Source organism: Camelina sativa, chromosome 7 (genome assembly GCF_000633955.1).
Source record: "Camelina sativa cultivar DH55 chromosome 7, Cs, whole genome shotgun sequence".
Lineage (NCBI taxonomy): Eukaryota > Viridiplantae > Streptophyta > Magnoliopsida > Brassicales > Brassicaceae > Camelina > Camelina sativa.
The window spans coordinates 26,928,984-26,939,460 of record NC_025691.1 but is presented as its reverse complement, the minus strand read 5'-3'; the positions used below and the strand labels follow the sequence as shown (position 1 = coordinate 26,939,460).

The 10,477-nt window shown below is 37.9% G+C and overlaps 3 protein-coding genes across 3 annotated transcripts in view; 1 reads left to right on the top strand and 2 right to left on the bottom strand.

Moving 5' to 3' along the window:
• Positions 106-3,455, top strand: LOC104702810 (histone-lysine N-methyltransferase, H3 lysine-9 specific SUVH6-like). Its single transcript, XM_010418729.2, has 2 exons — positions 106-446; positions 715-3,455. Exon 2 carries the CDS (start codon positions 728-730, stop codon positions 3,251-3,253), a length of 2,526 nt encoding a protein of 841 aa, XP_010417031.1. The 5' UTR covers positions 106-446; positions 715-727; the 3' UTR covers positions 3,254-3,455.
• LOC104702809 (probable sphingolipid transporter spinster homolog 3) lies at positions 7,009-8,177 on the bottom strand. Its single transcript, XM_019227315.1, has 6 exons — positions 7,871-8,177; positions 7,664-7,768; positions 7,480-7,555; positions 7,347-7,389; positions 7,151-7,253; positions 7,009-7,072 (listed from the first exon to the last, which is right to left on the bottom strand). Exons 1-5 carry the CDS (start codon positions 7,918-7,920, stop codon positions 7,213-7,215), a joined length of 315 nt encoding a protein of 104 aa, XP_019082860.1. The 5' UTR covers positions 7,921-8,177; the 3' UTR covers positions 7,009-7,072; positions 7,151-7,212.
• LOC104704975 (probable sphingolipid transporter spinster homolog 3) overlaps positions 9,552-10,477 on the bottom strand; it is a 1,860-nt gene continuing 934 nt past the window's right edge. The window contains exons 4-8 of the mRNA XM_019227157.1: positions 10,438-10,476; positions 10,248-10,367; positions 10,026-10,154; positions 9,867-9,945; positions 9,552-9,768 (exon numbers count right to left, since the gene is read on the bottom strand). Coding sequence (XP_019082702.1) covers positions 9,674-9,768; positions 9,867-9,945; positions 10,026-10,154; positions 10,248-10,367; positions 10,438-10,476 — 462 coding nt within the window. The 3' untranslated portion in view covers positions 9,552-9,673. The remainder of the gene's footprint in view (positions 9,769-9,866; positions 9,946-10,025; positions 10,155-10,247; positions 10,368-10,437; position 10,477) is intronic.

The following is a 10,477-nucleotide window of genomic DNA, read 5'->3' as shown; positions in this document are numbered from 1 at the left end:
GGGGGGGGGGGGGGGGGAGTGTGTGTAGTGTAGTTAATAAAAAGAGTAAAAAGTAAAATCTTGAAAAGTAAATGACGAATATGGAAGGAAACCACAACCACGATCCCCTCCCTTCCCTAGCTCTCTCCACCTCCACGTACCACACTAGTGATCTCTGGTTTCTCTCTATGTTTACTCTTGGCTTCCATTTCTTTNTTTTTTTTTTTTTTTTTTTTTTTTTATCGCAAATCGTTATATATTATTAATTCCTCAAATCAATTTTTAATTTAATTCGCTCCCTCATACCATCAATTACCCAAAATTTCATCTGATTCGATTTTTGAGAGAGAGATTGAGAGAGAGAGAGAGAGAGAGAGAGAGCTCTTCTTCTTCCTCTCCAAATTCACCCAATTCGATTTCTATCTTCTTCTCGGCCATTTTCGATCGGTGACGGAGATCTTTCGCCGGTATAATTTCATCTCCCTCCTCTATTTTTGCCTTTATAATCTGATTTAGTTTTAGTTAATCGCGTTTCTCCGTTCTGTATTTGTGATCATCGTCGTTGTAGAAGAAATCGATTTGATTCGATTTTCATTTCCTGTTAGTTTTTTTTGCATGCTTGGTTGATTGTTCGTTATAAGAATTTGTGTATTTGTGAGAGATTTTGATTAAATATAGTGATGATGATGATGAATGATGATGAATGATGATGTCTCTGTTGTTAAATTCTCTCAGGTTTGGGGTTTCTATGGGTGTGATGGAGACCAGTATGGTGAATACGGAGACGACATCAAAGGTTGTTAAAGTGACGATGAGCAACAATGGTGATGCTTTTGTTGATAAAAGAGTTGTTTTTCAGAATGGTGCTTGTTTCAGGAATGATCGTATGACCGGGCTTAAGTTTAAGCGTCGGAAGGTTTGTGCTGTTAGGGATTTCCCACCTGGTTGTGGTACTGGTGTGAACCTCTTTAGACCCAAACCACCTGAAGAAGATGTTAAGGCTGCTGAAGATGTTATTAAGGTTGAGTCTTCTGTTAAAGAGGAGGAGGAGGAAGGTTTGGTGGGGCAGAGAGATGATGGGAAGAGTTGTGGTGAGTTTCCCCCTGGAGATGGGGATTTGGTGGAAAACGGGAGTCATGTCATTATGGCTGAGCATGTTGAGGTTCAGCCTCTGAGCATTTGTAGACCAGATGGGGATGTTCTGGCGACGGGTTCTGTTGGTGGGGTGAGTTCAAACAGTGAACAGACTGTGAAGGTTGCGGGTTCCATGGGAAAGAAGAACTCGGTTCTTGAGAGTTCTGGTTCTGATGTTAGCAGCAGCGGAACAGAAAACATGACGAGGGACATTGTTGTTTATGCAGATGAAGAATGTTTTGGAAGAGATGATTTGGCACAGACTGAGCCGTTGGAAATTGAGATGCCGTCAGATTTAGCAGTTCCAAAACCAAGTCTTGATGTGCGTAGAAAAAAGGCAAAGAAAGGGGTTGCATTTCATTCAGCCTTAAAGGTTACCAGAACGATCAAGAAAGAGTATGGTGGTGAAGGATCTAGGATGAAGAAGGATTTCTATTCGCGCCAGAGGGTAGGTCGGGATGTAGAGGATTCTCCTGACCATCGAATACCTCGACAGTCTTGGATGCTAAATGTCGGGATTCCTCCTTCTCGTCCCAGTGGGTCAAGCAGCGGCGGTGATAATAGTAGCCGGGAAAAAGTCAAGGAAACTCTACGTCTTTTCTATGGAGCTTGTAGAAAACTTTTGCAGGAGGAAGAAGCTAAGCCTGAGAAAGATCGGATAAAAAGGTTTAGAGTAGATTTCGTGGCTTCAAAGATTCTGAAAAGCAAAGGCAAGTATCTCAACGTGGGTGTTCATATTTTGGGACCTGTGCCTGGGATTGAGGTTGGTGATGAGTTCCAATATAGAATGGAGCTGAACATTCTCGGTATGCATAAACCGAGTCAAGGGGGTATTGATTATATGAAACACGGTGACGACATAGTTGCTACTAGTATTGTAGCCTCTGGAGGGTACGACGACTCTCTGGATAACTCAGATATCTTGATCTACACTGGTCAAGGCGGGAATGTGATGCAAGCAAAGAAAAGTGGACAGGAATATAAACCGCCCAAAGACCAAAAGCTTGTACAGGGGAACCTCGCATTGAAAAACAGCTCAATCAAGCAGACCCCTGTACGTGTCATAAGGGGCAACCAAAAGGCAGCTTTAGAATCATCAGGTGGTGATAAGAAAGGTGCACATTATGTTTATGACGGATTATATCTTGTGGAAGAGTATTGGCGAGAACTCGGATCTCACGGCAAGTTTGTCTTCAAGTTTAAGCTTAGGCGCATGCCTGGACAGCCTGAGCTTTCATGGAAAGTGGTGAAGAACTCAAAGAATCTGAAATACCGGGAAGGTCTGTGCAAACTTGACATCTCAGAAGGGAAAGAGCGCCTACCCATTAGCGCTGTGAATGAAATAGACGACGAGAAACCGCCTATTTTCACCTACACAGTGAAAATCATTTACCCGGATTGGTGCAGACCAGTTCCTCCAAAGCCATGCAGTTGCATTGGTGGCTGCACGGACGACGCAAAAAACTGCAATTGCGTGGACAAAAACGGAGGAGAGATTCCATACAACCACGATGGAGCCATTGTTGGTGCAAAGCCTTTAATCTATGAGTGTGGCCCTCGCTGTAAATGCCCTGCTTCTTGCTACCTTAGAGTCACACAGCATGGTATCAGGTTCCCGCTTGAGATTTTCAAAACTAAGTCAAGAGGTTGGGGAGTGAGGTCGCTTAAGTCAATCCCTTCGGGTAGCTTCATATGCGAATACGTAGGTGAGCTTCTGGAGGATAGTGAAGCAGAAAGAAGAACCGGAAACGATGAGTATCTCTTTGATATTGGTAACAGATACGAAAATACCTTGGCGGAAGGTATGTCGGAGATTATGCCGGGGGCACAGGCAGGCCCAGCCGAGGAAGAAGATGAGGAGGCAAGCGGATTCACCATTGATGCAGCAACAAAGGGGAATATTGGGAGATTCATAAACCACAGCTGCTCGCCAAATCTGTACGCACAAAACGTATTGTATGATCATGCTGACAAGAGAATGCCTCACGTGATGTTCTTCGCAATGGACAACATACCTCCGCTTCAAGAACTGACTTACCACTACAACTATGCGATCGACCAGGTACGGGACTCTATGGGTAATATCAAGAAGAAAGCTTGCTACTGTGGTTCTGCCGTATGTACCCGTAGGCTCTATTGATAGATGGATTCGCCTTAAAACTTCTACCTCTGCTTTATTCAGATTCTTCTAGTTTTATGTTTGGTTATCTCAAACTTTTTTCCATTTTAATATTCAATTTCTTCTTCTTGTTTTATGTTGACTGAATCAACAGTTTACGTTACATTTTTAGTCATAATTAAAGCTCGATGAGTATGGTCAAAAACCAAGTCTCTAAGTGGTATATCATTTGTGTTTTGGATCCGTACAAAGACTTGGTTAAAGGTTAATACAAACGGATTCCTATTTAGCTTGAAGCATTTTTATGGAGTTACACTCGATTGTTCTTGCGTCCTCGGGAACATCGCCAAAGATGTGAATTGCGACTGTGGAGACAGCCATTGATAATGGTCGTAAACTTGGTTTCACACAATGCAAACACACATAATTCACTGGAGCCTAAAGAAGAAGAAGCTAATGAAATGAAAAGTTCTTACAAAAGCAGCTAATCATCTTCGGCTTTTGTAATCTTATTATTTTTCTTCTTCCTACGTTTTCTATTTTTGTTTTTCTCCTTGGGGAAGCTAGAAGAGTTCCACTGAAATGGAACCATTTGAAACTACAGGAGCTGACACCTCCTCTTTGACCTGCTTTACTTCTATTAAAGAGCCTTGCAGTCTATTCTAGTCAGCTTGGAGAGGTGTTGGTGTTGGGTTTCGCCCGATCTAGAGCCCGTAGGAGAAGCCTATTTAGCAGCGAATCCTTAGTAGCGATGATGGGCTTGCGACGGGCCCAGGAAGGGAGGTTTGACTGAGAAGAACACCGAGTCAAATATCGGAGAATATCGCGGAATCATGGGACGAGATCGCTGGAAGAAATCCGGGACTTAGTTTTAGGTTTTTAGTTTAAATACATTGGTTCTAATTCAGAGAAGAACAACTTCTTGTAACTCGACAAAGAAAAGATACATTAATATAAATCTAGTTTGTCGTTTCTTTATAGTTCATATTGAATTAAACGGAAAGTCTGTCCCAAGATCTTTCTTCATTAATCAAATTTACTAAATTGAGGTTTTTAGCACTTACAAGAGGGCTAATATAATTCCAAAACTTCTTCATTAATCAAATTTACTAAATTGAGGTTTTTAGCACTTACAAGAGGGCTAATATAATTCCAAAACTTCTTCATTAATCAAATTTACTAAATTGAGGTTTTTAGCACTTACAAGATGGCTAATATAATTCCAAAACTTATGTTTTTGAGCAGTGGTCAAGAAGTCAAGAACAGTTGTTGAAGGTTGAGGTGGAGGTACAGTTGGTGGAGGGCTGAGGTGGCTTTGGAGGACTCTGAAGCTTTGGACGAAGACTTGGAGAGTCTAATCCCATAAATCCCAAACCACTCTTCTCACTTTGTCACATCTTAGGTTGAATAGCCTCTTCCATTCCTTGGCCAGTTATTCCAAGTCCTCCTTTTCCCTCATAATTCATGCTGCCTTGGTCTAATAGTAATAAATGTCAATAAAAATAAAAAACCAAATGTGTTATCTTCATACCATTTATCACCTATGTGTTATCTTCATTACCATATACAGTATATACAAAATATGTACAAATCCGAGACTAATTAGCTAAATCCAACATAATTTGTCGTATTCGTAACAATTTCATCTTAGACATTTATTAAAAATAATTTTGGGTGTGATTGGTAACCAAAAACAAAGCTGTACAAGTGTACATCTTTGATTTTTTACCAATCACAAAAGCTTTACTAAACACTTTATTAAAAACTTTACTCTCAGCTTTTTTGTACCGCTTTCATGTACAACTCTTTCTTACAGCTTTGCACTATTCCATAAAAACTTATAGTTCCAGCTTACAGTACAGTTTTGGATACGTTACCAATGAGACCTTTTATTACTTTGATTGTTTTTACTCATCCATTATGGATGAAATCACCTTCGTCAATCTTCTAAAACAAATACTTATATATAATATACACTTATTTACATTTGTTCTTTTCATTTGCTTCTAATTAAAACATGAAAAATCTTAAATATAACACTTGTCATCTATAAAAGTAGTCAAAATCAATCATGCAATTCAACCCATTAATAGACTTCTTTATAAAATGCAGATTCCCTATATATTCAAATGATATAATCAATAAATTAGCTTATATAAGTTCACTATCTAAAAGGAGTAAACTCATTGTTTATAGTAGTAATATATAAAAGAAGCCATAGAGCAGTAGTTTACGTTTTTTTTTACACTTTTGAAAACTAACCTCTTTTTATTTTTCTTTTATAAACTAGTTAAAAATATGTATAAATGCAAAAATAATCTTACGTAAACTTAATGATAATTAACCAAAAAACTATATTTTAAATATCAATTCAATTATTAATAATAATTTAAAATTTTAATTTTTAAAAAGATTTTGAGCACCTAGCAGTTCCAAGATTTATTATTTAGCATTCTACCGATGTTAAGTCATGATTTTTGTTAAGTCATGTGTTATTGCCATTGTGCAGATTTTGATGATTCATTATTATTGAAATACATAAAATAATTTACTTTAAATTTTTTTTTTTCTCTGTTTTGATTTACTTCTAGTTTTATGTTGGTTATTTTTCTAGTTTATGTTTGGTTATTTTTCTAGTTTGATGTTTGGTTATCTCAAACTTTTTTCCCATTTTAATATTCAATTTCTTCTTCTTGTTTTATGTTGACTGAAAGTTCACGTTACATTTTTTAGTCATAATTAATGCTTGAATTTAGTCAAAACCCAAGTCTCTCTTTGATATCAAATATAAGAAAGAGGAATACATTATCTAAATGTTTTGAAACCCGACCGGATTGTGAATCGGACTAGCTCTCGGGTCATCGGGTTCGACCACGGGTCATCGGGTCAACCGGGTTCGACTACGGGTCAATTGAGTATAATATGTTTAATGTATTTATATAAAATAAATATTTTTTAAAATATTATAAAAAAGAATATCATGTTTAACAAAGTATAAAGTTTAATAATAATAATAAAATGATTAAATTTTTTAAATCCAAATAAAAAAATAAAGAACACTAATAAAACATCTTCAAAAATAACCAACTGTTCTTACCCAAAGTAGGAGAGATGACAAAGAAGTTGAAGACGAGAGCTATATCGTGAGTAATGTGTTATCGTCTAAGCTCTAAACAAATAAAATGTTCTAAAAGTAATTGAAACTGTGAATCTCTATACATTTTTTCAAAAATCAAGTAGATTTTTTTGAACCGCTAACCGGCCGGGTCAACCGGTTCACTAGATCGCGGGTTAATAGCTGTTTTTCTGGGTTTTGCCGGTTTTATTACTACCGGTTATTAGCACTATACCTGAACCGGTAAAATCTCCGGGTTGCGGGTTAACCGGTCGGACCAGCCGGTCCGGCCGGGCGTGAAAACATTGCTAAGACATTGACAACAAAGACCTTCTCTTTATACAGAACTTTCATGTCTTTTGCAAATCCCGTAAATGATTTCAAAACCGCATTCGTATAACTTACCTATATATCATAGTTGAAACGAAGATTTGATAAATAAATATAAGCATATGGAAGAGAATAAAGAAACAAAGATACGTACAATGAAATCTACTCACTTGCTAGTTTCGATAGAGACCTCAAACTGATCATGCTCAATCTCATTACCAACCTGAAGACGATTGTTGTTTGTCAATGATTTCAAAAGGCAAGTGTCACTGCAAAATTGTATAATCCAGAGTACAATTACATTACCATAGAAGAGAGGTTATAAAACTCACCAGCTGATGGAGTCATTACTTCAGTTGATCTAACCGTCTTTATCGAATCAGTAGAAGGAAACCCTGTTCACTATTTTCTCATATCAATATCTTTAACACTTCATGCTTAATATAAAACATAAGACAAGATTTGTTCCTAACCTTTTAACTGCAAAGGTTTCATTACAAAACCAAGAACAGAAAATGGAGCCATTAAAACAGCTTCACCCCAAAACGCGTACCGCCAACCAAAATGTTTCCCGACCTAAAAGCATCAACAAGGAATCACACAATGCGACTCGTTTTTGACAACAAATATAACTTGCATATCCGCCATAAACATAACCAAGAGCAATACCACTTGGTTTACACATGTAAAACAGTCCAAGCCATGCAGCTTTCTGAAAAAAAAACGGTCAACTAACAAGCTTTTAAAGAATGGTGGCATTTGGCTTCACGAGAAGTGCAAAACAAAAGATCAAACCGGAGACCTGTTTCTGAGGAGCATTATCATCTATAAATGGAGCTGCAAGACTAATGAAAGAAGCTTCACCTACACCAACGAACCTACGAGTAATGATAAAAGTATTTGCACCCAATGCCAACACGTTACATAATAAACAGTTAAACACCAAAATCAATCATATGGTGTAGAGAGAAAACAAAACAACTTACATACGGCATAAGACGATAAACCAAAAGGCAAAGGAACTGCCACAACCAAGAACTGCAACAGTCCAAACAGTTAAACCTACTCCAATAAGTCTAAAAGGATTGAAGCTGCACTAAAAACAAAACAAAAACACTTCAATAAGTGTAGACATTAGAAGAGGGAAACACAACAATTTAACAAACAAACAAACAAAAAGTTCTTCTGATCACCTTTTTGCCAATGAAGCAAATATTGGTGATGCAATAAGAAGCCCAACCATAAATGAAGATGACAATACACCATCTTCGAAATTACTTAGGAGCAGGAAATGATGAATAAAGTCCTGAAGAAACGGACAACTCCATTTTGGGGTGTGGCGATGTCAGGGGAAACCTCTCTCTGTTCTACTACCCGTTGCCTATGATCCGATGACATTGGTCTTGATGAGGACGGTCTCTGAGAATTTTGAATGGAGCTCTCTCCCGCCAACATGGAAGTTTTTTTTTGCAGTGAAGACTTAGAAGGCAAAGGTCTTGCCATGGCCGCTGTCCGCTGACCGACCAGTTTGTCGAGGAACCTGGTTTTTGGCTGCCTGAGGTTGCAGCCCTTTGTCGACTGCATTTGGAGTGCCTCAGATCAATATGGTGAGACTTCTCTTACCTTATTTTCTGACTGCAACTTTTTTTGGAAAAGCTCATCCAGTTAGTTCTTCAAGAAAAATGTTAATTTTGGTTTTGAAATTGAACCGCCCTAAACCGATTGGTTCGTCCATTGATTCAATGTCTTTGGTATTGTTTCTTTTTCCTTTTCTTTTTTGTTTATTTTCCTTTTTTTGTTTATTTTCCTTTATAACTAGACCGACAATTGTATATATATAAATAGTTGAAGATAAATTGTACACAAACAGAACAGGGCATTGAGATTACAGTATTAGGTTGTGTCTGGATGGATCCTCCTCACACAGAAATAGATCACACCGCCGGTAATAATAAATCAACAATGTTTGCGATTCGGGGATGTAGTCAATTGGAATCGAAGACGACGAGGAGCAATGAGACGGGGTAGTTATGGTACAGCAGCAACACTCTGGTTTTGATATCATCAAACTCTGCGCCTCCTCTGTTGACAGGATGGCCATCTTCTGGCAAGCACCCCGCCGGCCTCAAGGTCCTGATCACATTTTGGAGCTTTGGTATGCCGAGCTTTCCCTGACGCGACGCCAAGGAGCCGAGGGATGGTGGGAGGTTTGGGCCAACATTGAATGGTCTGGTGCTGTCCTCTCAGACTCGTCACATAGTGGCCTTAACTTGTTATACGCTGCTTCTGTCTATGCCTGAATTATTTCTCTCAAATCCTTAGTTTCTTAAGTTATTATTTTATATAGTTTTAGGTATCTTTTATGCGTGTGTTAGAGATTTTTTTATATACTAATTTGCAATTAAGCCAGAAAGGTGTCTTGAACATATATAATTGAGTGAAAAAGAGAGATAGTGATTCTTGAACTGAACTAAAACAAATCAGTTGCTCGCCAAATCTGTACGCACAAAACGTATTGTATGATTCATGCTGACAAGAGAATGCCTCGCGTGATGTTCTTCGCAATGGACAACATACCTCCGCTTCAAGAACTGACTTACCACTAGGAGTAATATCAAGAAGAAAGCTTGCTACTGTGGTTCTGCCGTATGTACCCATAGGCTCTATTGATGGATGGATTTGCCTTCAACTTTTTCTCCCTGTTTTTTCTTATTCAGTTCTTCTAGTTTTATGTTTGGTTTTCTCAAACTTTTTCTCCATTTTAATATTCAAATTCCTTTTGTTTCCCATCAGTTTATTTTACATTTTAGTCTTAGTTAGAGCTTGAATTTAAGTTTAAAACGTCTCTTTTAATGGAATTGTAGAATAGCGGAATATTTTATTTCATCCTTGTGAAAACTCTTTACCTGAATAGAAAAACAGAACATAATTTGGATCTGTACAAGACCCTAGTTAAATTTTTAATAGAGACAGATTCCTATTTAGCTTAAGTAGTATCATGGATTTACAATCGATTGTTCTTGCGTCCTCAGGCTCTCACTTCCAGTTTCTTCTTGATTATTAAATCGATCTACACTGTTTATGAATATCCCTAGCAAAAGCAAAAAAAAAATCGAACCAGTTCTTGATATGGACAAGAAAGCCTTTCATCTGTGATTATTCGAGCTCAAGGATTGAGATTTGTTTTACCTATAAACCATATTGCAGAGGCTAAGAACAGAATCGATGTAAGCATCAACGCGGTTTTTCTCCAACTGTTGATGTGATCCTGCATGCGTATACAACAATGGAGCATTTTAGCTTTGGGAAAGTTCTGAGTTTATTTTCTTCCAGGATTTGATATTTTACCTGAACGATACCGACAATAGGTGAAGAAGGAACATCGCCAAATATGTGAATTGCGACTGTGGAGATAGCCATTGATAATGGTCTTAAACTTGACTTCACACAATGCAAACACACATAATTCACTGGAGCCTGAAGAAGAAGAAGAAGAAAGATGAAGCTGTTCTTTATGAGCAGTTTACATTACAACAACAATACAATACTCTATCAGAGTTTACTCTTTACCTGTGTAGCGAACACAAGAAGCTCTCCTAAGGCAAAGATAGCGATGAAACCGTACAAACTCTTCAGGGTAAATGCAGTGAAGCATAATACCGCCCCGAGAAATGTTGCTCCGGATAAGAGCTGAATCCAAGAGTAAAAGATTAAAAAAACCGGCGTAATCCGAAAACTAGAAGAAAAGCTCTTTTATTACCTTGAAAGCATTTGGAATTGTAGCAGTGACACGATCAAGT